The sequence below is a fragment of the Nyctereutes procyonoides genome, unplaced genomic scaffold (genome assembly GCF_905146905.1).
Source record: "Nyctereutes procyonoides isolate TBG_1078 unplaced genomic scaffold, NYPRO_anot_genome, whole genome shotgun sequence".
In the NCBI taxonomy this organism is placed as follows: Eukaryota; Metazoa; Chordata; class Mammalia; order Carnivora; family Canidae; genus Nyctereutes; species Nyctereutes procyonoides.
In genome coordinates, this window is record NW_026575037.1 from 26256526 (window position 1) to 26283583 (window position 27058).

The 27058-nt window shown below is 39.9% G+C and overlaps 1 protein-coding gene across 11 annotated transcripts in view; it reads left to right on the plus strand.

Annotated features, from left to right (window-relative positions):
- PPP1R12B (protein phosphatase 1 regulatory subunit 12B) overlaps nucleotides 1–27058 on the plus strand; it is a 203576-nt gene that overhangs the window by 69596 nt on the left and 106922 nt on the right. For 3 of the 11 annotated variants that reach the window (XM_055319042.1, XM_055319040.1, XM_055319041.1), the window contains exons 9-14: nucleotides 3216–3328; nucleotides 6296–6499; nucleotides 8205–8287; nucleotides 9435–9560; nucleotides 11960–12142; nucleotides 15377–15559. In XM_055319042.1, the coding sequence (XP_055175017.1) occupies nucleotides 3216–3328; nucleotides 6296–6499; nucleotides 8205–8287; nucleotides 9435–9560; nucleotides 11960–12142; nucleotides 15377–15559 (892 nt within the window). Of the gene's footprint in view, nucleotides 1–3215; nucleotides 3329–6295; nucleotides 6500–8204; nucleotides 8288–9434; nucleotides 9561–10074; nucleotides 10116–11959; nucleotides 12143–15376; nucleotides 15560–20798; nucleotides 20854–24946; nucleotides 24982–27058 lie in introns of those variants that run through there. The other 8 variants (XM_055319044.1, XM_055319043.1, XR_008663603.1 and 5 more) reach the window with 7 other exon arrangements.

A 27058-nucleotide genomic window follows, 5' to 3' on the forward strand; every position in this document is an offset into this window, starting at 1 on the left:
ACACGGAAATAGGAAGGCATATACATGAATAAAATACATGCCACATGAGAGGTATAAACGTAGTCATTGGTATTCACTAGTAAGAAAGATTATATTTAGTTTGGGGGATTATAATGACACTTTACATTTGGGTAGTGCTTTTTTTTTTTAATTTATTTTTAAAAAATTTTTTTTTGGGGTAGTGCTTTTTACTCTGCATTGCACTTACAACCACACCCTGAGGGATTTATTTTCACCACATTTTAGAGTGGGAAATTGACCCTGTAAGGGGTGAGGCAAACTGGGTTTCATAGCTGGTGAGTGGTGTGCCTGAGATCCTGGGACTCCTCAGAGAAGCAGGGGCAGAGTGAAATGTGGAGATTATCTCCCTAAAAAAAAATGGAAGCTAAAGGTATGGAAAAGGATGAGATTTCCCAAGGGAAGAGATTATAGAGAAAAGATGTACAAAAAAGAATCATGGGGCATCCTGTTTAGGAAGTGAAGGAGGCAAAGAAGATGTGGTCAGAGAGGTTGAGGAAAAACAGGATGTGTGTTTTCTGCATCACAAAAGCCAGGGTAGGAGTGGGAAGGGAGAGGTCAAGAAAGAGGCTGCAGTTAGCACTTTGTGTAGCCTGAGGTAGGCAGAAGCCTGGGTCCAGCAAGCTTCCCTGCTCATTTCTGCCACTTGAAGCTTTATTCATGTTTCAAAGCCCAGCTCAAATCAGCTTCCTTTATGAAGCCTTATCATCACAGATACAAGTTTTTCTCCCCTCCTCTGACTGGTAGCTATTTGTTTGAACCTCTTTTATATTACTTAGACTAGCTAATATTAGTGTTATTTCTTTCTCATCTCCTCCCTTCTTCCCCCACCAGCAAGTTTCAGAAGCACTGAAATGTATTGTGTGTCTTGTTTATCTTTCTGTCTTCCATAATGCCTAGCACTGGGCCTTCTACATGGTAGGTGCTCAATAAATATATGTTACCTAAGTGTATATTGGAAGAATGTGGGGAACTGAAGTATGTCTAAACCTTTCCAAATGATGCCCAACACATTATGTACTGAACAAGTATTTATTGAATGTGCTTATCCTGTTTTTAAAGATCCACAGATACGACCTCATAAAATGACAGTTTCCATGTGCCTTACATATAAATGTAGTTGTAAAGAATAGTAATTCTATTTTGAGGTAAATGTAAGTAGTTTGATTTGGATTTCTATTTTCGACTTAAACATTTGGTATATTAGTTACCTATTGCTAAATGACAAGCCATCCCCAAATTTAGTAGTGTTTTAAATAACATATAGACACGACTCTATTGGTTGGCAGTTTAGGAAGGACTTCACTGGGATGGCTTTTCTCTGCTCCACGTGGTAATACTGGGCTTACTCATGTGCTGGTGGTCAGTTGGTAAGTCAGCTAGGGGATGGCTGGTCCTGGATGGTCTTACCTTTCTGGTAGTTGATTAGGATATTTGAGGCAAGTGAACCATGTTCATCAAGGAGACTAGCCCCTACTTCTTCACACGGCAGTTGGATTCCACAAGAAGAGAGGGCAAGGCTCAGTGCACAACCACTTTCCAAGCCTCTGCTGTGTCACATTTACTAATGTCCCAGAGGCCATAGAAGGTCACCTTGCCAAGCCCAGGGTCAATCTGAAAGGCCACTACCCAGAGGTCTAGATTCATGGGGATTTCTTACTGTAAGCTGTCACATTTGGCTAGTAAGGTATACTTCTTGGGGATAGAGATATTCAGATTATATATATATATATATATATATATATATATATATATATATAATATAAAATATATTATATATAATATATATAATTATATTTATAATTATATTTATAAGTATATATAATTATAATATGTTATATATTTATATATGATTATTTTATAAATATATATTACTTATAAATATATATATTTATAAAATAAAGTGTTGTTTTTTTAAAAAAGATTTTATTTATTTATTCATGAGAGATACGGAGAGAGAGAGAGAGGCAGAGACATAGGCAGAGGGAGAAGCAGGCTCCCTGCAGGGAGCCCGATGCAGGACTTGATCCCAGGACCCCGGGGTCACGCCTTGGGCCAGAGGCAGACACTCAGCCTCTGAGCCACCCAGGCATCCCTTCAGGTAATATTTAAAGAATACCTTGAATATTCACAATAACCACAAGAAATGATGGCCAACTCACTATGGCCAGAGTTATATGGACAACGATGCAATTTAAAACATTATCTCTATAGGCAAGAATTAAAATCCCTGATTAATCAGTGAGAAAATAGAGGTTCATATATGTTAAGTAATTTGCCCAATGTCACACAGTTAGAACATGGCTTAAAATTGTCATGTAATTCATAGGTGGATTACCCTGGGGCCCTGTTTCCAGAGAACATAGTTTAGAAGGCCCCACCACACCTCCTGGGTGCAGGCACTGATGTAGCAGCGAACGAGACAGTTTCCATGTAATGGACCTTTAAGGTGGACTGCTGTTTATTAAGAGGGTTTGCCTACTATAGTTCTATAGCTTAACTCACAATATCCTCTGTAATCCTTTCTACCTTTATTTCCTATTGTAATTCCAAGAATATTCATTACTTTAATTAGGCCTCCTTAAATTAGGCCTACTTAAGCTTAAATTTACTGAACAACAGATGGGTGTATTTGAGTCATTACTCATACCCTTTCTTCCTCCTACCAGTTGGCATTTGTCTTCCAGCTTTCTCTATGGCATCTTTCCTTGTTGTTTCCTCCCTCAGAGGATTTACTCTGGGCTCATAAAGCCCTGTTGATCCAACTCAACCAATTTAGCACCTAACTTATATATAATCTTGTGTTGTTACTATTACTATTATACATCTTATCTCTTGTCATGCTTCTAATTACCCACAAAGCAAGATGTATCTGGTTTTTCCTGCCCAATCTCCCAAAACAGAGTAGATTCTTATTATGTACTTACTGATGAATTTTGTATAGGATACATAATGTGGAGAAAGTTTTCAGTTACATATCTGGGAATTGGAGCCTACAAGAAAGGAATTTTACTACTGACTTTATTTCCTTTTAGCAACAGTAGCTAGAGATTTCATTTTAGTTTAAGTCCAAGCATTACATAGCCCTAGTAATCTGTTTTGATAATGGTTAAACCTTTTCCGTTAGCAGAAAAGTGCATATATACAGATAAGGTTTTCATACTTGCACTTGATGCTTCTCTTGTCTTAAATAATAGATAAAAAGCCAGAAGCCATTGTCAACCATTCCAACTCTGAAAGCAAGAGTATTATCACGGAACAGATACCAACACCAGCTCAGAATACCTTCTCTGCCTCTTCAGCTAGGAGAGTGAGTATTTTGCAAATATAGTATGAATATTATATTTCTCCTGCTATGATAACATACTTTGAAAGGCTTTAAAGATACAGTCTTGCAAGATAATACAGATACATCTTACCTGTCCTAGTCTGGTTAGGCTGGCATAGCAAAATATCACCAATTGTGTAACTTTAAACAATAGAAATTTATTTCTCACAATTCTGGAGGCTAGGATGTCCAAGATCATGAGGCCAGCTGAATCAGTTGCTAGTGAGGACTCTCTTCCTAGTTTGCAGACAGCTACCTTATCTCCAAATATAGTCACATTGGAGATTAGGGCTTCAAGGTATGGATGGGGAGGTACATAAACATTGCATTTATAACAGTGCCCATAAAAGCTACAGATCTATCACTAAACAAATTTGGCTACAATGTATTTAGATAACATAGGATATAATAATTTGGGACCAAAGAAACTTTGTCCATTGCCCATTCAAGGCTAAGTAAGGTGAGTATGTGAAAAACTCAGAGTGGGCTAGGAAGATATCTAACATTCAGTATTAATTGATTTGATGACTTAGGTCCTTTTTTTACTTCCTGTTTAAAATTTTACTTTCATAAGTAGAGTATGGTACTCATCATACGCTACTCATCATAATGAGTAGAGAGCAGAGGTAGAAAGAAATTGTTGAACAACTAATACAATTAGTTTTGAGATTAAGAATTGATATGAGTTCTTGGGAAGAAAGCTATTGAAAAAACTCTGTGGTTTTATGGATACTAACTTCCTGATCTTTATAGTACCTCATGAATTGAAAAGACAGGATTACAGTATCATTGTAGAGATGAGGAAACAAAGGCCTGGCTTCCTACGAGCATCACTGTGAATCTGTAGAGATGTTTCAGATAGAATTCCCCCCGCTCATTACCCGGTCATTTAGCTGTACCTCACATACTCCCACTGCTTCTAGGTATGACTAGACTTTTTGCTTTTTTAAAATTCAAAAAAATTTTTTTTGTTTATTTTTGAAGATAGCATGCATATGAACAGAGGGAGAGGGAAAGAGAATCTTAAGCAGGTTCCATGCACAGTGGGGAGCCCAGTGCAGGACTCAATGCAGGGCTTGATCTCAGGACCCTGAGATCATGACCTAAGCCAGCGGAACAAAATCAAGTGTCAGATGCATAACTGACGGAGCCAACCAGGTGCCCCTAGACTTCTTGCTTTTTTAAAAGACAAATACTAAATAAAAATCTAAAAAAATACATGAGCACCTGGCTAGCTCAGTCAGTAGAGCATGTAACTCTTGATCTCCAGGTCATGAGTTCAAGCCCCAGATTGGCCATTGAGCTTACTTTAAAAAAATAAAATAAAATAAAATAAAAAAACGTATACTTATTACACTTTGCTAAAATAATGCTGGAAAAGGCATTTTTCCTCTCAGAATCAGGGTGGCTTTTAAAGAGCTGACATGATTGAGCTTCTAAAGCTGGAAGGAGTACATAAATATATACATTGAGGGGATCCCTGGGTGGCTCAGCGGTTTAGTGCCTGCCTTTGGCCCAGGGCGTGATTCTGGAGCCCCGGGATCAGGTCCCACATCAGGCTCCCTGCATGGAGCCTGCTTCTCCCTCTGCCTGTGTCTCTGCCTCTCTCTCCCCCTACGTCTATCATGAATAAATAAATAAAATCTTTAAAAAATACACACACACACACACACACACACACACACACACACACACACATTGAGATGACATTAAAAGAGAAAATCTGAGTGTGAGCTGGAGACGAATGATTTAGAGTTTCTATTGCATTTTCACTATACCAGGCAGTAAAGGTGGCCTGATATCTGGTGAAACACCAAAGCCGTCTTGCAGAGGTCCCCCAGATTCCAGGGAAGGACTGTTGGCTGCTGTTCTAAAGACCAGTTTTACTTCAGACTGGTGTTTGGGCTAATACTAGTCTATGATGTTTTCTATGGTTTATAGCAAAATGAGGTAATTACAGACAATGTAAGCTTTCCAGAAAGCTTTCTTTTCCGAAGTTAAAATGTTTTTCTTTTTAAAATCTTTTCTAAAGATTTTTATTTAGTTATTTGAGATACAGCACAAGAGGCAGAGGGAGGAGAAGCAAGCTCTCTACTGAGCAGGGAGCCTGACACAGGATCTCAGAGGACCCTGAGATCATGACTTGAGCCAAAAGCAGATGCTTAACTGAGTCACCCAGGCACCCCAAAATGTTTTTCTTTTTTTAATGAAATGATGGTGATAGAGATGGTAATCAAGTTTTTGAAAGATGTTCTCCTGGCAAAAGCTAAAAGATGGCAACTCTATGACATCTACCATTTTTTTCTTTTTTAATTTTGCTGCTTGGTGAAATCTGAAACACTTGGAACTGCTTCCAAGATCAAATAAGCTATTTCCTTAAAATAAGCAATTAGAATCTGAGTGAAGTGAATTTTAGTATTTTTATTAGTATCAACCTAAATCAGCTTACCACAGTTATCGCGGTACCTTAAAGCTCCTCTGTGTTTTCTAGTCTCCACATACTGTAAGAAGGAATTAAGCTCATTATTACCATTTTACAGGTGAGCATATTGAGACCTAGAGAAGTAAAATGTCCTATTTTCAGTTACACAATGAGTCAAGCAAGAGAAGATGTTTTTACTAGAACGTGGATCTCCTGGTGTTCTAGGTCAGTACTCATTGGTAAGAGAGCAAATAGTGTTTAATTTCTCAGAGAGCAACTCTGTCAGTAGAAGTACTGTGTTAAGAATCTGAGGCTATTTCTGGCTCAGGGAGAAAGGGAGCCTTGAGCGGTTATTAGCGTCTGCCAGGTGAGGAAGGGAACATTGGCAGAAAGCCTGCCATATATTTGTTCTCCTTGGACTGCCTTATGTTGCCTCATTGAACTTAGTTAAGTGTGGGAAAAGGCGAGTAGGCTGAAAAGAATCACCAGGACCTTTTTTTCCTCTTTTCTTTGCTTCTTCCCTCTAGTTTTCCTCCAGCCTTTTTAACAAGCCGGAAGAACCCAAAGATGAATCTCCTTCTTCGTGGAGACTGGGACTCAGAAAAACTGGCAGCCACAACATGTTGAGTGAGGTGGCCAATCCCAGGGAAGCTCTAAGGGACCGAGGCTCTTCCATCTACCGGTCGTCATCAAGTCCTCGGATTTCTGCTCTCCTGGACAACAAAGATAAGGTGCAGTTTAGGCAGGGTGTGGGGGGTTCCAGGGCAGTTCCCTTCTGTGGAAATTCAATCTCAGGAGCAAGTGAAAGTGTTTTCTAGTCTCTAATTTGATTCTGGAAGTACAGAGTCTTTAAAGGGAGATGGCACATTGATAGTTTAATCAGTTGGCTCTTCCCTTGCTATTATTACTTGGTCAAAGAAGAAAAACCCTTTACCTTTTGGCATACCTTATGTCATTCTTCTTTGCCCTCCTTAACTAGGACAAATAAAATAATAAATTTAGTCAGGAACATGAAAATTTGGATATGGCCTAAGTTTCCCTTGAACCAATTCCAGTAATTGAATTCTTTCGGTGTTTGGAAGCAAAGTTCCTTAGCTGGTCTTTTGAGCCTAATGAAGCTCAGGCAACTTAGGACTTGGGAAAAAAATGTTTAAGTGCCTTATTTTTTTCATTACTAGATATATGATCAGTTGACTTCACAAACAGCTCATCCACATAATCATCCAAAATCAGTACATTTTTATTTCTTAGCTTTTGGTTCCAGATTTTCTAGGGCTCATTTGATGCTCTCCTCTGGGGTCAGGGCTTCCCTGTAACCATAGTCTCCTTGTTCAACATTGTGTTTCTGGAGACTCCTCAAGGAGGTGATGATATTGGTTGGATTAACTCTGCAGCATATTTGTTGTACATGAAGCTGCATTTCAAAGAGAAGACAGGCTATGAAGAAATAAGGCTTATTTCATGAAGAACTTTATATTTTTTTATTTTTAAATATTTTATTTATTCATGAGAAATAGAAAGAGAGAGCGCAAGGCAGAGACACAGGCAGAGGGAGAAGCAGGCTCCATGCAGGGAGCCTGATGTGGGACTCGATCCTGGGCCTCCAGGATCATGCCCTGGGCCGAAGGCAGGTGCTCAACCGCTGAGCCACCCAGGGATCCCCTCATTAAGAACTTTAGAGTAGGGCAGCCCTGGTGGCTCAGCGGTTTAGTGTCACCTCCAGCCCAGGGTGTGATCTTGGAGTCCCGGGATTGAGTCCGGGGTCAGGCTCCCTGTGTGGAGCCTGTTTCTCCCTCTGCCTGTGTCTCTGCCTCTCTCTGTCTCTCTCTCTCTCTCTCTCTCTCTCTCTATCTCTCTGTATGACTATCGTAAATAAATAAATAAATAAATAAATAAATAAATAAATAAATAAATAAATAAATAAATAGAAAAAGATTTTATTTAATCATTCATAAGAGACTGAGACAGAGAGAGAGAGAGGCAGAGACACAGGCAGAGGGAGAAGCAGGCTCCATGCAGGGAGCCCGATGTGGGATTCGATCCCGGGTCTCCAGGATCACGCCCTGGGCCAAAGGCAGGCGCCAAACCTCTGCGCCACCCAGGGATCCCCCCCCCCTTTTTTTTTTTAAAGAACTTTAGAGTGATCCCTTTTGGCAAGGTTGCTGATTTGTGTAATTTGTGCTGCTGTTTTCCTTTTTTTTTTGATCATCCTGGCTTTTCCCATGAGAATTGTTTCCCTACATATTGGTTTTTAATGGAGGAAAGGCAGGAATTAGTCTTTGAAAGCCAGCCTTTTGTAATACTACTCAAACCGGAATTGTTACTGGATCTAGAAATAAGATTATATAGGTGTATTGAGCTCTGCGTTTTTACCCAGAATGTTACACTGTGACGGTGTTGTACCTTCTCTGTGCTTTACTTGTTTTGATTTTACAGGAGAGAGAAAACAAAAGCTATTTTAGTTCACTAGCACCCCGGAGGCTCAGCAGCACAAGTGACGTTGAAGAAAAGGAGAACAGGTAATCCTAATACAGGCCAAAAGATGGTCCTCTTGAACTTTCCTAGGCATAGTGATGCCTTGGCCATCACTCTGCTGCCGTCTTTCTGCAGGTGCCCTGAGCACATTATGAATTGTTTATTCCTTCTTCTTAGAACTCCTCCCAGCCCTTGCTCTCTTGCTTTGCCAGTGCTTTGCCCTTTAGGCTCTCACTTCAGCTTGGGTATCACTGTCTTTAGGAAGCCTTCCCTGACCCTTCCAAGGGCGAATTTGTTTTTACTACGCCAGCGGACTCTGTAAAGGTAGGGTCTATGTCTGGCTGGTTTCTCAGGGACCCCTAGTGTTTAGCACATGACCTGTTTCCATGGTAAACACTAAAAATATTATTATTTAATTAGTGATCAATTTCTAATTTGTAAGTAGATAAAAATTTGAAGTCTTCTCCAACAGTTAAAATGAATGTGAGGATTACTGCTGCATCTCGGAGCAGAACCTGATCTAGAACCTTGCTGTTCAAGGTGTGGTCTTCCCAGCCAGCAGCATTGAAATCACCTAGAAGTATCTTAGAAATGCAGAACCTCAGGCCCCACCTCAGACCTGCTGGATTAGAATCTGCATTTTAACAAAATTCCCTAGGTGATTTGAAGTTTGAGAAGGACTGCTCTGGAGAGCCACAGCTTTGGCAGCAAAGGCCCTGAGGGAACAATTGTGGATTAGAAATCCTACTACAGCCCTTTCTAGATGGCTTCCAGCAGGTTATTCTCTCTTCCTTTTCTGCGGTAGTTACCTCTTCCCCTTGTTACAGACTTCCTCATCTTCCCCATCGTCCTCTTCTCTGCTTCCATATGAGCTACCTATTGGCTTTATAAAGCCCTTTAAAGGAGAAACAAAAAAGTTACAAAAGAATTGGAGACCTTTGACATAAGCGTTTGGTACCTATTGAAATTAGTTGGCTTTGAAGTTGATAAAAGAAAGCAGACAGTAGTAATACTTGACCCGTCCTCTGTGTATACAGGAAAAAACCCAAGCATCCCTTGAAAAGTGTGTCTGTTTCTTTAGCCATATTACAGTTTCCCTCTCCGACCCTTCTCCCAGTTTGCATTATATCATGAACAAAACTGGTGGTAGGAATCATTGCTTTGTTTTGTTTTTCTTCCATGCCTCTGCAGAGAATCAGCTGTGAATCTAGTGAGGAGTGGTTCGTATACGCGGCAGCTGTGGAGGGATGAAGCGAAGGGAAATGAAACTCCACAGTCAGTTGCTCCTTCTACCTATGTATCAACCTACTTGAAAAGGTACCAGGTTCCAAGGGGTGGGAGATGAAATTTCTTCACTCTGGCCATGGGTGTATGGGTAATAATTGCATGCTGTTTTATATCCAATTAGCACCACAAAAACGAATCAAAAAATGAATTACTTTCAGATTTCTTGGGAGTAACATCTCGACTAATTATAAATTAACTTTATTTTCCTGACTGAATTAAAGTAAACTGATTCCAAATTCTCACCATGAATTTATACTCTCTCCTCTCAGTCCTAATCTTCGACTGGAAGTGACTTCTAGTAATCCCTGAGCAGGACTGAATTTAAATCACCTTGGTCCAGTAGCTAGCTTTCATTTTTCTAAAACTAGAGAAGTTCTCATCTCAAGTTACATTTTTATGGGGAGGAAGGGAGGGACCCTATAGGGTGGTGAGGTGGTTGGGTAATGGGGACAGTTTTGTTTTGCATTAAAGAAGTTTCATATTGAAGCCTGTTAATTTAGGGACTTGAGTTGTTTTTTTTTTTTATGACTTTAATGGCCCTCAGATCCATCAAGATGTGAAACTCGCAAGTTTGGTGCAGAGAAGGTACATGGGTTTTCTTCCCCTTTTCTCATCTATATTCTCTTTTCTGCAATTATTTTCTTTGCCATGTACCACCCAGCAAGCAAAGCACCTTTGCCAGAGCCATTATACTATAAGATGTACTTAATGAGTATTTTAATTTGAACTTTGCTGCTGATATGGAAGAGTCTGATTCTCATTGCTTACTTTGAATTCTTTCTTCACTTTCATTTACTCAACCCCTCCAACTGCCTCTTCGTGCCATGGGCTTCATCATTAGGTTTTATAGACGATGGATTGGCTGCTCAAGTAACAGCCTTTTGCCATAGACTATATGTTTGGGTTCAAAACCTATTTCCACTTGATTGGAAGAATCTTGTCAACTAGTTAATATCAGAACATGTGAATTAGTAAAATTAGTAAGCTATGAAACAAACAGCCACTGTTGCCTTTTACTGGTCTTCAGTTCTGCAGATACGGTTCAGTGATCTCACTGAAGCTTCATTATGTATATAAACTCAGTGTTTTTGGCTCAATGAAGCAATCACTTATTTGTCTTCAAGACTAAGATCTTAGTCTATCTAAACACATCATTACTCCTTACGGTTGTATCCAAGACCAGGAAAATTGTTCTAAGAAAATAACACTCTAGATCTAGGAAAGAGAAAGCTGCACTTCATTTCCAAGCATGTCGTTACATTGTGGTGGGGTTGTTCTTTTTCGTGATCGAAATAATTAACAGAGGGGTAGAGTGAGTAGCATCTGGTTAGATAGGTATAGTTGGCATAATTATGGTAAACAGAGGAGAAAGGGACTGCCTCTAGTTAGGGTAGAAAACATGCTTAATTATATGAGTGCTTTTTGAAAGAAGATCCACAGCTTGATTCATGCTTTGGATTTCCAAATCTTTATTACCCTTAAAGCATTTTTTTGGCTACACAAAATCTCGTTTTACGATCTTTTCAAAAGGGAAGAATCATATGCTATCGCTATTTAAAAAAGAAAGTGCAAGAAGGCATTTGGCCCTCTTGGACTCTTCCAGGCCTCAACATACTTTCCATTTTCTAGTTCATCTCTTGTCCTTAGGCAGAAATTCCTTTCTTGTGTCCCAGTAAAGTGCATCTTTACCAAGGAAGCCTTCACAGCTTGTGTTGGTCACCCCCACTAGTGTCTCATTACCATAACAGTCAAGACGGTTTTTTAAAAATTCTAACCCAAGTAATGTTTTGCTTTAATTGAGATGGTTCATTCTTATCTTCCTTTGAAACAAAGGAAAGTTGCCTTCTGTTGCCCATGCAATGTTATTTCCTATACTTAAAACTTTGAATCCTCCCAAAGACACGTTTGTTTTAGGCTTAATAACCACTGTCCTCAGAGACATTTTTTTTTTCCCCACAGAGCTTTTTTATTCTCCATTCTTTAATTTTAAATTTCTACTCCAAAACCTCTCCAAATTCTTCGTCTTACTTTAGCTTCTGCAGTGCTACTTCTATATCAGGTAGACATTTGGGGTTGCATGATTTTTTTGCCTTGGGGTTTGTTGGGAATTACTTTTTCTAATAAAATTATTCTATTTGCTAAATATTTCTCAGCCCCTATTCTATTCCTATATACTGCTCTTCTGCTTTCTCTTATTGCATATCATCTCTCCTCAAGCTTCCTTCACTCTTTTGGATGATTGACAGATGCCTGCTTGCTGCCAGTGACCCAGCTATAGCTGGAATTGATCACTCACTCCACTTCCCAATTGCCATACCCTCTCTTTGGTCTACATTCCTTTCAAATGCACAGTCTGGGGGGAAGGTGGTGCTGGGACATGGTGGGTGAGCAGCATGTCCTGAAGAAAGTGACTGTGTGCTGTTTTGCAGTGCCTCATTTGGTAGAAGTAGTGACCCCACAAGTCCCTACATTTCAGCCAATCGCAATTCATCTCCTGCTACCTCACCCATTACCATTGGTTCATCTACCTCTCGGGGCAGCAGGTGGCAACCTGCCTCTTCTTGCCCTACACCAATCAGTGCAAACACTGCTGCATCTGTACACCATGGCAGGTAAGGCTTCTTGGGGCCATTTGAGTTACAGTCATCAAAACTCATGCCTCTGGATACACATAAGAGATTCGAACCAAAGAGACTTTGTCACTGTGGAACAAGTTTGAATTCGCGTGAAAATGTCCATGATTTAACAAGGATGTTTTGTTTGGACTTGTATTAGGCACTCAGCAGTTGCTCATTGAATAATCATAGGGTATGTGTCTTTGTACTTGGTGTTAGGCTTCGACTTAAAGTGACTGCTTTTGTGGAATTACTATGTAAGGGTCATCCTATTATGGGAAAGCACATATTAAAAATATCCACATTACTTCACTTACATTAATTTTCTAGTCATCGTGAGTAGGAGTCTCTTCTACTTACTCTTTTTTTCGGACAGCATATAAACCCAAATCAGATGATAAGCTAACTCTTGTTCCATAAGCTTCCTATGGCCTTCTGAAAATTCTCAGCTCAGTTTTTGCTGGAAACACTGTAGGAAGGAAGAGATGTGTGTTTGTCTAAATTTGTCTAGATTTGTGTCATTCCTAGGGCAGTAGTGTCTAGTCCTTCTAAGGGGTAGCATGGGAAAGACTTCATCGTGAAAGTGCCCCAGGACTTCAGCTGTGGTTTTGACTATGGCTTTCAATCCTTTATGTGTATGGTCAGAGACCTTTTTACTTTGGGGTATGGCAAAGGGACTCTTTTTTGAGGTAGTGTTTCTAGAACTGACACAAAGAAAATGAAAAACATTCGTGATGATAGTGTTGCTGCAAGAACACTGGTGGTGTTGCTTGATTGGTTTTTGTCCATTTATTATATTTCTTTCCTTAAAATAAGTGGTGATTATTTATAGTTTGGCTGGGAGGGATAGGCTCAAGATGGATTATTAATAATAATACTGTACAATTATGTTGACATTTATTAATTAGGTCCTTATAATAGTTCATCTGCATAGGTGTAGTAAATATTATACCCATAGATGAAGAAACTGAAATGCAGAGAGGTTAATTGCTTGACTGTTAAGAGTTGAGACCAGGGAAAATAGTAATGGCTACCATTTGTTGAACCCTATCATGTCCTGAGCATTGGCTTCGGTACTTATAAAAATTACATGAGCAATTGGTTTATTCACATGTACCAGTAAGTCCTAATAACTGAGGCTTACATATGATAAAGCTTTATTTTTTTTCTCTCACTTAAAGTCCAGAAATTTGCAGGGTTGGCACCACAGCTTCAGAGTCATCAAAGGATCCTATATCCTTCTGTCTTTCTGTTTCACAGTTCTTAGATCATGCTTCCATTTCCATGGGTTGCCTCTGAAGCTCTAGCTGTCATGACTGATTCTAGGCAGGAAGAAGGAAGAAAGGGGGAAATGTACCAAGAGGGTATGCTTCTGAACTGAGGTTTTTCCCCAGAGTGCTAATTTTCTGCTAGAGGCAGCCAGGGAGACTTTGGAAAATGTGGATTTTTAACTAGGTGCAGTGCTGCCCTCAATAATTGATGGATTCTGTTGGGAAGAAAAGGAAAATGAATATGGGTTAGGCATATCTCAGGCACACATATATTGTTCTTATTTTATAGATGTGGAAACTGAGACCCAAAACTTAATCATCTGCACAAGATCACACATCTAGTAAGGAACTGAGGCAGGATTTGAACCTAGATTTGTCCATGTCAGAGCTTCTATTTCACTGTTAGTTTTCCACTGAGCTTGTATTTTACTCTGAGCTCTCTTCTAAGTGTTCTACATACATTATTCTATTTAATCGTCATAAGACCCTTGGATTTTAAGGTATCATTATTCCCATTTTATAGATGAAGTGACTTGAGAGTTAACTTGGCTGAAATGTAGCCCCACATGGTTCCAGAGCCTCCCTGCTCTGGAGCTTTTCCTATTCTAACATTCCACTTGTAAAATTATACCACATTTCAAAATAATAGTATAAGTCCTATTCTGTAATTCAATAAAATAAAATCTTTGGCATTTCCACAGCAGAAAAAAATCGCAGAAAGAACAAAACATGTTATTAACCTAAAAGAATGTCTGGTAAGGTTTTGATAAGTGTAATTTTTTTATAGCTTTGTTTCTGGCTACTTTTATTAGTATGTCCTATAGACTCATACATCTTGTAAGTGAGGAATTTAGTTTCACCTTTTTTCTGAGTCATTAATTGTTTCTGGAGAAGTGGCTTGTGTTTTTTAGATACCAGTTCAAAACTGTTCTATTTTTATATTTGCATCTAGGTGCCATATTTAGATTTTTACAATCTAATTATTGCTTTCAAGTTCATTCTAATGATGTGATTATTTGAAAATGAGTTTATAGCTACTTATAAGCATTTTTGGTAATTGTGAGTAAGTGGGGGAAAAAAAGCCAGATTTTTAGAATTCCTTATTTTCATTGCTTTTCTCATCTCTGTGAATATCAATTTTGGATCTCTGTTACCCCAGCAACAAGCTGTGACATCACAAATGATAGCTTTTTGGGTGGAGAGCCAATGGTTGCTCTCAACTCTTTGTTAAGAAACAAAGATCTTGTTTTCATGTAAATGAGTTTAATTATACAGCTTGCTGTTGGAAAGTCTGCAGTTAAGGTTACATATAGAATCTTACTAGTTTTTGTTTCTGTTGCTCATGTATGCACTTAAGATTGCAGACAATCAGGCATTTGGTTAAGTGGAAAGAGAGCAGTTGCTGAGCTAGGTAAGGGAAAACTAAGCATACTGAGGTTGTATTTATCAAATATCTCTGGAATCCAAGAAGATGGTCATCTAATCTAGGCTGAGGACTACCACAAAGACTCACTGCCAAGAATTAAGGGGCAGGTGGAGGCTAATATCGTAAGTGACTTTAGTGTCGTTTTCATGTGTGTGGAGAGGCCCTGCCTCTGTGTGCCTGTGTGGAGACCAGATGGTACTCAAGAATCATTTAAAGCACTCTTGCATATGTTACTATCTTCCTTGTGCCATAGTTATTTTTTTTAATTTTTTAAATCTCAAGCAAAAAAAAAAAATTCATGAAATATAACTCTTTGGGCAGAGGATATCAAACTAAATGTATAATCATACCGTTCTAAGATTTAAGAGCTCAGAATTTAAAAATCCAGTCAAGCAACAAAAAAAATCTGAGCAAGATTTCTCTAGGTACTTATCTCAAACCCTGTGTGTGTGTGTGCTACTGCTTTGTTATGTGGCATGCCTGACCATCCTTTTTCTGCTTGTGTTTTTTTTGTTTTTGTGTTTTTTATTTCAGGACTCCTTACAAATCCCAGGCTGACTCAACAGTAGAGAAAACAGCAGACAATGTCTCATCTAGCACCCCGCTCTGTGTGATCACTAATCGCCCTCCACCTAACACTGCCAATGGGGTTACAACTGCCACTCTGCTCTCCACTCCTGGAACAGACTCCTCTGTGGAAGCCAGGGACAGGAGGAGGTATGTTATGTACTGATTTCCTTTGTAGGGTTCTTCTTTGAGGTAGGAGATAAAGAAATGGGTGTGAAGTCTCTCCCCCAATCCCAAATACATTTATGAAAGTAGATCTTTATGTTACAGTTTGGGTTGTCTATTTTGCTTCTGGGAGATTTTTGGCAGAGATCTTAATTTTTTCTGATTATTTAGCATAGATACTTATTCTGTTATGAATACAGGCATATCTTTTTTCTATTTGTCTTAAAAAAGAAATCATGGTCGGACACTGTTTCCCCATTTTGTGGTAGAGAACCTAAAGCACAGAGAAGGATCTTTTCTTTTGTTTTGAGGAGTCTGTGAAGACTTCCCTGGCAGCAAGGAAAAGCCGTAGCATGAAAAAGGCTCGGAGAAATAAAGCTAGGATATCATTTTAATTAATTTAAGAATACCAGAAAAAGAACTGAATAGTGTATGATGATGGCAGAAGGATAGTGACCGGTTATTTTACAATTTCTTTAGAGGAAAATGATGAGAGAGCAGTCATGAATTGGCACAGGAGAGATTTAAGGGAGAAGCTAAGAAGAACTTTTTGATTGTCAGTATTAGAAGATGTTGGAAGATGTGACCAAGAAGAATGGGACATTTCCTCCCACTTGAAAAAGTAAAAAAATAGAATGCACTCCATGTAGCTGTTTCAGATCTACTTAAAAACTGAAGCCATATTTATTCCTTTTTTAAGACTAGAAAAGGAAGTGAAATCGTATAAAAATTTAGATTTCAGTTTGACCCCATTTTCTTTTGAATCTCCAAAGGAAGGAGATTTTGTATTTGTGAGTATGTATATATGTATAATAAGTCTTACCATCCACAAGGTACAATGAGTTAAATTTTTTAGATGTTTGTTTATTATAATGGTAGTTCTAAAACTAAAATTTTGAGAAGCAGAAGGGAAATGTTAAGTGAGTTGAAAAATAGTGTTTCTTTTCTTTCATTCCTTCCTTTCTTTTTTCATTTCTTTATATAAAAATTGGAGAAAGTCAGTTTTCTGGGGTAATAGGTTGCAGAGCATCATCTTTACACTGGTTTCCAGCCAAGGAAATTTTTAATAAGTCAATCTTGGATATTGAATGCTTATATATATAATAGCTTGGATGTAATTTAGGTGTTATTAGTTTCATCTAGGACTAAATGTGAAAGTAATATTTTCTGAATATTAGCTGGAAAAAAACTCCATTTCAAAAATGCTTCTGGGCTGACACAAGTAAAATGAGTTAAATTCATCACTAAGATCATGACCCCTGAAAGGAGGGGTAAATCAGGCTTTTTATCAAACTGCATTATTAAATATTTAGGTGTACGCACCATTATTTAGAGAAACCTAGAGAAATAGTTACAGTCTTCTGGGATTTTTATGACCTATGAACAATAAGATGGCACCTGCTACAGATACTAATTTTGCTTGAGAGGTTTTACTTAAGCCACAAATATTTGTTATGTACTGTGTACCATATATTAACACTGGGACATAATTCCTCCAGAGGCAGCAAGTATAATAAAGAATTAAATTAAAATATCGATGAATTGGGCAGCCTGTGTGGCTCAGCGGTTTAGCGTGCCTTCAGCCCATGACCTGATCCTGGAGACGCTGGATCGAGTCCCACATCAGGCTCCCTGCATGGAGCCTGCTTCTCCCTCTGCCTGTGTCTCTGCCTCTCTTTCTCTCTGTGTCTCTCATGAATAAATAAATAAAATCTTTAAAATATATATATATAGATATATATATATATATATATGGCAGCCCCGGTGGCGCAGCGGTTTAGCGCCGCCTGCAGCCCAGGGCGTGATCCTGGAGACCCTGGATTGAGTCCCACGTCGGGCTCCCTGCGTGGAGCCTGCTTCTCCCTCTGCCTGTGTCTCTGCCTCTCTCTCTCTCTCTCTCTCTCTCTCTCTCTCTCTCTGTGTGTGTGTCTCTATGAAGAATAAATAAATAAAATCTTTAAAAATATATATATATATATCAAAATATATATATATATTGATGAATTACATGAATGTGGTGTTTCAAGATAAGCGCATTTTTAGGACGGTACAAAATAATAAACAGGGAGATATTAGATATTTATTAGATAATAGACAAATACAGTAATGGCACAAGATAAATAAGAAGACATTACATAACATTTGTTGGACTCAGTCACTAGCATTCATTTTTTTTTCAAAATATTTATTGAGCGTTTGCCATTGCAAAGTACTATGATGAACCCAGGTAATATAGTGGTGAACAAGCAAACAGTCTTAGCCCTTGGGAAACATACATGGTAGTGAAGAAAGATAAATATTAAATAATTATAATATATACTATGAAGAGGTAGTGTGAGTTGTTAGGACAGAGTATCCACCTACAGAAGACCTCCCTTCTCCTGCAGGATAAGGTTATCCTAAGGGTATGATGCTCAAAATGTGTAGGACAAATAATAGCTAGGAGAAGGGGATAAGCATTCCTGGCAGAAATATGGCTATTGAATACCACTAAGGTGGGCAGGTGCTTGATCCTTTGGAGAATCTGAGAAAGGATGTGACTTTGATGTAGAGAGTTAGGGAAAGAGCAATCTAAGGTGAGGCTTGGGGAATAAATTGGAGCTATATAACGCAAAGTCTTACGGCTGAGGACAAAGATTTTGGATATATATGTTAAGAACCATGATGAGTTACTGGAAGCTTTTTTTTTTAACATCTTTATAAAGATAGAATTTATATACCATATAATTTAAGGTGTACAATTCAGTCGTTTTCGGCATATTCACAGATATGTGCAATGATTATCACGGTCAATTTTAGAACATTTTCATCATCTTAAAAAGAAATCCCATACATTTAGTCATTACCCCCCTATTCCCACCTCATCTACCCACTCCCTAGACCGAAGCAACCACTGATCTACTTCCTGTTTTTATAGTGTTGCCTATTCTGGACATTTCATATAAATAGAATCAATATGTGGTCTTTTGTGACTGACTTCTTTCATTTAGAATAATGTTTCAAGGTTCATTCCTGTTGTGTCATGTATCAGCATTTTTTTTTTTTATGGCCAAACACTATTCCAATAGTGTTGGAATTCCAACACTATTCAAACAAATTGCAATGTGGATATACTGCATTTTGTTTGCCATTCATAAGTTGGTGGACATTTGGGTTCTTTCCATCTTTTGGCTATTTTGAATAATGTTACTATAAACATTCATGTACAAGTTTTTGTGTGGGCATATGTTTTTATTTCTCTTGGATATATACCTCAGAGTAGAATTGCTGGGTCATATAGAAAATATGCAAAAATATAACTTGATCTCACATTTTCTTAAATTCTGGCTTTTATTCTGGTTACATTATTCCGTATGCATTGGACAGGGAAAGATGGACAGGAATAGAGAGAGGCATGAGAGAGAGCAGTAGCTTGCACAGAGGTAATAGTAAAAGAGATGGAGAAAAGTGAATGGATTCAAAATTTACTTAGGAAAAGGTTCTAGGAACATGGTAGATAGATTTTATAAGGACCCCTTTCCCATTATAAATGTAGGAAAGTATAATTGAGTTTAGAAAAGTGAAAGGGAACTGCTAGGTGACAAAACTGAAAAGAATCCAAAGACCAGAGTGGTTTGAGAGGCTCGGGGTTGGTTGAAGACCTATAAAGTAGACCTTAGCATCTGGAGGCTCAGATTTTAATGCCATGTGTGGTTATGGGAAGCATGGCTTTGGACCTGACTAGGCTAGGGGCTGTAACCAAGAACCTGTATAAAGCTAGAGTTCTCAAAAGGCTGCCTAATTCATGATAAGGGTACTTTGTCTGTGGCCCCAAGAAGTCTCAAGGATAGGATAGGACCTATTTAAGGGTCTGGGCAGGGACAGAAAAATCTTTTCTGGGAAATTCTTACTACCCATATAGTGTCGAAATCCCAAACCAAGAATTTCTTCCTTAAAAGGTTGATTGATTGATTGATTGATAGAGTGTGGTGAGGGAGAGGGGGAGAAAGTCTCAGGCAGACTCTGTGCCGAGTACGGAGCCCAGTGCAGGGCTTGATCTCACAAGCCTGAGATCATGCCCCAAACCTAAAACAAGACTCTTAACCCACTGTACCACCCAGGTGCCCCCACCCCACCCCCCAGCCAAGAATTTAGCGAAGAAACTAGGTCTGCAGTCTTGAAATCTGGGGCCACTGGCACAAGCTACCATGAAGAAACACACTGACAACAACCAGGGTACAAAGGATTTCTATAAAACAGTTGCTAACCAAAGACAAACTCACATAGAACCTTATAAACACTGAAGGAAATGAACACTGAGAGAAAGTTAGCAGATACAGCTTCTTAGATGGCTTAGAAGTATTACATGCAGATCACTATGTAATAGAATTTTTTGGATGCAAAACAGAAACCTCAAGTTATTATTTAATTTGGTAACAATAATTAGAAGTGACCAGTTGTACTGAAGATAGACACATGTATAAAAATGGCAAATTAATCAGAAGCGGTTCCTAGAATAAATGATTTTGGAAATGTGTTGTTTGTATATAGAATCCTATTTAAATGGGAACCCACATACATAAAGCATCCATTTATTGAGAGACTGCTGTGTGCCAGGCACAGTTATTAAAGATACAAGGTTAAAGAAAAACGTCTTTCCTGCCCTTGAGAGCTTAAATTTATCTATTGTGGGAAGGCAAACAAGCAAATCAAATAATATAGTCAGTTGTTAAGTGCTCTGATAAAGATATGTATAGATTGCTGTGAGGGCACGGAGGAGGGGAATCTAAATTAGGCTGAGTAGGGTGACAGAGAAGGTGTGCCAGAGGAGGTGACTGGAGTTGAATTTTGAGGACAACTAGAAGTGAATTATAAGTAGTAATAGGAGGGGATGGTATTTTAGAGGGAACCCAAGAAATTCAAAAAACAAGTTCAGTATACCTGAAGCTGGGAGATGGCAAGGCCAGTGTTGCATTTCTGAAGGTGTCTTTGTGAAACAGATTTAGATGAATTAAAAAAAAAGGGGGGGGGGGCAGACAGTCTGTGGCCAAATTAGTTTGTAAAAGAATGGGTTAAGCAAAGTTAAACAGGATTACTCAGAAGCCTTTTCGGGTTCCTTCCTCTCCGGGCTGGGGGTGGCGGGGGGAGTTGGGTATGGAGAAGGGAGCGTGGGGGTGGTTAGAATTTGCAGCATTTTCCAAATTTCTGTGTCCATCGAATAGTTTTGTTTTGTTTTTTTTCACAGAAACCCAAGACTGGTATTCTACTGGGTATACTTTGGAAATTGTGGAGCTAGAGAGGTAGGCAGGAACCAAGTCATGTAGATTTTTGTTGTGCTATGCTAAGAAACTTGAACTTCTGTTTTCAAAGCTATGGAATACCACTGAAGTATTTTCAGCTGGGGAATGACTTGATCAAATAAAACATATCATTTAAGCCTTTACAGAATTAAAGCCATTTAGAATTTCTCCCTCTAGACAAACATAAGCTGAAAGAAAAAAAAAATCACATGTTTTGAAAACAGCTAAATTTTCCTTCTGAAAGAGCATGCTGGGTGCTAATTCTTCTCTTGAAGCTGCAGCTTTCTCTGTAATCAGCTCATTGTGGAAGCATTTGGACTCCTGCTGGGAACCATGATGGAGGCCTGAAGCTCACATTCACAGGTCCGATTTGAAACAATTAGTGAGCACTGGGATAAATGGGGCTTTAAAACTGGCCACAGCGAGGCCCACCCAGTGGAAAAGCCACTTCTCAGAAAGAATCTCCATTTGCAGTGTAATTAGGGCATGTGGACTGGGGAGTGGGTCTTGCCATTAAACCTGCACAGCTGGCTTTTCCTTTCTGAGAATGTTTGGTCCTAAGGAGGGGTAAATAGGTGTGTGCCGACCGATTGGCTCATGATCAGTCTCTGCTTTACACCCTGTATGCTTTAGCCAATTCGTTATAACTACAGATACGTCACTAAATGGGCAGAGCTAGATACAAAAAATAGATTATAATACCAAACAATAATAAACATGGAAATCTTAACACTAGATTTTTCGGGGGTGGGGGGATTACGGACATTTTTTATTTTCTTTTGTTTTTTTTTTTTCTATATATTCCAGAGTTCCAGAGTGATAAACTATTACCATTTTAAGCAGGGCAGAGAAAGGGAGCCTGAAAAAAATTTTTAATTCTAGGAACAAAGGTCTTTCTTATGATGTAAGTCCATGACGATGGCCATAATCACTGAAGAGTAAACACAAGAGTCAAGAAATTCAAGATTTGCAGCATTTTAGATAATTTTTTATTTTGCTACATAAGCTCAGGGCAAAACTTCTGAAATCATTTATTAGTTTTAAGATTTTGGATTTACAAAGTTCCTGTTGTTTTCTTTCCTGGAAAGCTCAGGTATGCGCACATGTATTCTCTTTACCTGATGGAAAGAATAGAAGTTAAACTTCCTGCTTTACAAATGCAAATGGGAGGCCCTAGGAGCCTGGAGTGATTTGCCTACTATCACGTCTTGAGTCAGCCGCACGTGGAGGTCACCACCCAAGCCTCTTCGTCTCTTGTCCTTGAACTCACTAACCATTTCTTCTTTCGGATTTAGGAATAAAGATTTTGATTCAGGGGCCAGTCCATCTTACATGGTAGCCCAGCATGCCCCAGTCTACCTTCATGGTACTGTAATCACCGCCATCCAGTCTTTGGCTTGCCCCTGAGGATTATAGAAACCAACAGGGTCATCTGATTGTAACGGGGTTGATTTGACTGGCAGACAGCAGGACAGAAATGGCAAGTGGCAGGCAGTTGGCAGATAACTCTACAGGGGTATCAGAGCCAAGCGGCAGCTGTCACAATAGTATAGTGGTTGGGTTCATTTTCCAAAGCGCCAAGTTTTCCTTAGCAACAAAATGTAAACAGTTCCCTTGGCTAATATTAGAGTCTGATAGTGTCTGCCTTTGATCCTCTTGCTCTGTTTCTCCTCTAGCTTTTCTCCTCTCAACCCAACCCTGGATTTTACATCTTTCTTTCTTTGACGTATGCAACTTTAATAAGAAATAAAATATAGATGACAAAGTACTGCCATTTAACTTTATACTGAATTTTACATCTTTTTTATTAGTGTCCTTCCTTTTTTTAAAAAAAAGATTTTATTTATTCATGAAAGACACAGGCAGAGGGAGAAGCAGGCTCTCTGCGGGGAGCACAGCGTGGGACTCAATCTGGGACTCAAGGATCACGCCCTGGGCCAAAGGCTCAACCTCTGAGCCACCCAGGCGTCCCTATTGGTGTCCTTTTCTTTGTAGAAACGGTTAAAATAGTTTTCCTCTACAAGAAGCTAAAATTGTTTCTCTTTCCCAGATAGCCCTCGTGTGACTGCTTGGCCAGGATACGGTCCGTATTGGCTGAGTCATATATACCACACTTATCGACCTTGGATCCCTTGGGGTCTTTATAAGCTAGGTAGTTATTCCTACTAATGTGAAGCTGTCAGCAAATTAATTTGGCATCATCTTTGGAATGTTAGAAACTTAAACTAAGTAATTAAACTCTGAGTCATGGTTTTTTAAAGTCCTTTGACTCATTTCACTGTCTCCAAGCTAAAGACACGCAGTTGTCAATTAATTGGGAAAGGCGCTCTAGAAAGGAGATTCCACAGCTCCTCCACTCTCTCTCAATTTTGGTTCTAAAATAGGTATTTTCTTTCCTTATCTAAAAGACTGCAAAAAAGCTGAACTTAACTACGTTTTTCTATACTGAGATAGATAGTTGTCTCTCTTCCTGACTATGGCTGTGGAACAGGGAGAGAGGGAAGTGTATATAGCAGTAGATACATTTTCTACCCCCATTCTAGGGGTTTCTGGGTTGCTTAGATGATACATTATTATGTTAGTTCATCAGCTTATAGAGATCGTGCTTGTGTGATTCCTTTCCTGCCTAGTTAGTGAGGTCAGTTTCTGTTGTTTTGTAACCAAGGACGCTCCATACTGTGCAATATTTGATACTGTTGATTCTACGGTGAACATTTTTCACATTTCACTGTATCTGAAATCCGAACGCCTTACTGCTAGCTGTCATTCCGGCACATGTGTGAATTTGGCACAGGTGTAATGTTACATCCACGGAGGTGTGTGCATTGCTGTGCAAAATATGTCTAATTCTAAAAGATCCCTTTCAATAACTATTAAATCAAGCAGTGGAAAGGTGATGAAAAGCGTGTGTGATTGTCGCTGCTCTTTCTTTCTTAGTGGTAAAGTGGCGGTACATCTTGCAATGGGTGACGTTTTAGATTTGATGCAACATGGTACCATTTAGCCGGTGAGAATGATGCTGTTGATCTATATTTAAAAACATGAACTGGAAAGTGACTGCCAGTGCATATGCAGTTTCTTTTTGGGGTGATGAAAACGTTTCAGAGTTGATGATGGTGATAATTACATAACTGTGAATGTATTAAAAACCACTGAATGGTACACTTAACTGGGGATGTGAATTGTATCTCAATAAAGCTGTTTATAAAAATAATACTGTTTAGCTCCACCGAAGTATTCTGGGAAAGAAGACCCGGATGGTGCCTGCCCTGAGTTACTACAGTAATGTTTAAGGGTCCTGAATTTCCAAGTCTGTTATCTTTTTCCTGTATTTCTGTTGCTAAGCACAGCTATGGAGACACAAACTCACTTCATTTTCCAGAGACAGTGGCATCTGTCACATGATTCCTCAGTACGCCACTTAACGGTTCAGGAGTGGAGGTTTAAAACATTTCTCCCACCCCCTTGGGACACATGCATTCCAAAGGACAGGAATCCATTCCCTCCCTGATGCAGCAGAGCCTCTGGTGGTTCTATCCCAGTTCCCCAACCACTTCAGAGTAAAGTGAGCAGTCACCCAACACCTGCTACTCAAAGCCCTTATCAGCTGTGTTTTTACAGTTAATCTCCTTTTGATAAAGTGGTTCTTTTTTCAGAGCTGTGAGTATTGGAGACGTGTGGGAGGGACCAAAATCTTGTGCCTTCTCTCAGACCCCCGCCCCTTTCTCTCCTACCGGTTGATTTTCCCATGTTAGAAAAAGACGGTCACTTATAACAATCTTACAAAATGAGCTCTGGTGTTTACTAGGTTACTAGGGAAGGACAACCAGAGGAGTGGCCACCCGTTTGTTGAAAATGGGGCTTCTGGGAAGCTGCTGCACAGGTGTGCGCAAGGTGTGTCTGAGGTAGCTTGACCTGCTCTCTCCTAGAATAGTTTGATCTGGCAGTGGAGTTCCTTACTGTTCCTGGTTCTGTGGAAATCCGAGGCACAGGGAGTTGATCTTTGTGTTCTGGGGAACTGAATCAAGCCCCTGCCATAATTTGCTAGCACCTTCTGTGTTTGGGAGCTAACTTTCGGTATGCTGAGTTGAGACATCAGGAATGGGCATGCAATAGCAGAAGCAGCAGGTAAAATTTCTTTGCTTGATGCCTTTGATATCCTAGACATGTGTTTTTTCCCTCAGTCCTCTTCTCTTCCCGATGGTCCCTTGGGAAGCTGACTTGCTTGCTTGTGTTATTTGGTGTGGTTGGGGGGAGAGGGAGAGGGTGGATGTTGAAGGATAAGATGTCCAGTGTTCAGAATAACCAGTTTAGAACTGGTGTTTCTTCCTATTCCTAAAGAATTTAAACATGTGCACTGACTTAAGGATCCCACCCAAGAGGTTAAAGGAGCAGAGGACAATTTAGAATTTCAAAAGGTAAGAACATGCATCTCTTTTCAAGAGGAAACTGGTATTGGTAATGTATTCTTAAGTTGGATGATAAGTAGCGGTTCTGTTCTTTTTTTTATTGTTTTTTTTTTTTTTTAAGATTGGCTTGTTTGTTTTAGAGAGGAGACAGGGGCAGAGGGAGATAGAGTCTTAAGCAGACTCCGTGCTAAGCGCAGAGCCCGACATGGGGCTGGATCGCCCCCTGAGCTGAAACCAAGAGTTGGACACTTAGCCACCTGTGCCACCCAGGCGCCCCTGGTGGTTGTATGCTTTATAATAACTTTTTCAACCTTCAATATTATATAATGCATTTTAAGTAAATAAAACAAAAAAATTGCTGGATATGTAGGCAATTACCGAGAGAAGCTGGTTTAGGTAAATGAAGGGTTAGACGGCCTTTGAACAGGAAATTATGAAATGCAGAGGCGAGCTCTTTGAGCTATTTGCATGCTACAAACTGTACAGTCACATCGACTCTTCATGGAAGCCGGCGTTTCGCCCTACCTATCAGAAGGGAAGTTCCAGAGTGATCTTTTATGCCCAGAGGACCAGCTCCTGACAAAATCCGAAATTGTGCTCTGTCAGGCAGCGCAGAGGATTCTGTGGATGGGTGGTCGGTCCTATCAGCCCCGAGGAGAGATCCCTCAGTAGGCTCTGAGCTGAGCCCGTCCAGAAATACGCTGTTCTGCTGTTAGCATCTGTCGCTCTCTACGCCGCTTCTTGTGCTTTGGGTCTTTGGTTTTGCGTCACTGTATATACTCAGGGAGAAAACCCAGACCGTTTCCTGAACGGGGTTTACTTCTGTGACCCTCTGTGCGTGTGCTCGACTTTCTTTCTGGAATGGCCTTCTTGCCATTCCTTGCTGGATGAAATTCTGCTCTCGCTGTAAGAGCCCCTGTAGGTTAGAGCCCACCGCTGGCTGCTACCCGGCTTCCCCCGCTCCAGCCTGAGGTCCGTATTCTCTCCTGGCACTTTTCTTAGGACTGGTGTAACCAATTAATTAATCAAATTGTGTGTTGTCTCTCTCTATTTCTACACTGTGAGCTTCTTGAGAGTGCTTTTTTATTGGGTTTTCTTCTTCCCACAGAGCCTAATATGTAGTGGGTGTTGGGGGAGTATTTGTTGAAGAAAACGCCCACAAGCGCCCGTGTCGTGGTACGCTGTGCCAGAAGGTGGCAGCAGAGGAGCGTCAGTTGCTCTGCGTCGTGTCGGGGCCCAAAGACCGCTGTTGTGTTTGGGTCAGTCGGTAGATAAGCAGATCCACCCCGGTCCACGCGAAGCGGCTTCATCCAGGGACTGCAGATGTTTCCTGGCCCGTCGAAGCCTTCGTGGACTTTGCTATGCTGCTGCTTCCCGAGAGCACAGCAGGCTCCCGGGTGCAAGGCAAGAGACCTGGTTTACTCTTCAGCCGCCCTCTCTAGCAAGCCATTCAACGTCTTCGGGCTCAGTTTCTTAACTGGTTAATCAGTGGAGTGAAGGAGACTTGTAGGTAGTATCGAATTCCAAAATCACAGAATTCTGAGTCTTCAGTGGCCCCCGGACTGCTCAGGGCTGCGCTGAGATCCATGGGTGTGATAAGAAAGGGATGTGTCCTAGGTTGTGCCCTGAAGATGAGGGACACCAAATCTGCACGTAGTAAGCCAAGAGGATACATTAAGGAACAGTCCATCCTTGAGTGCAACATCGTGTTCAGGTATGTTAGGAGTTCGGAGAAGAAGGTGAAGGATGTAAGATGGGCAGGTTAGGAAGGGCTTCATGAAGCCACTGAAGATGAA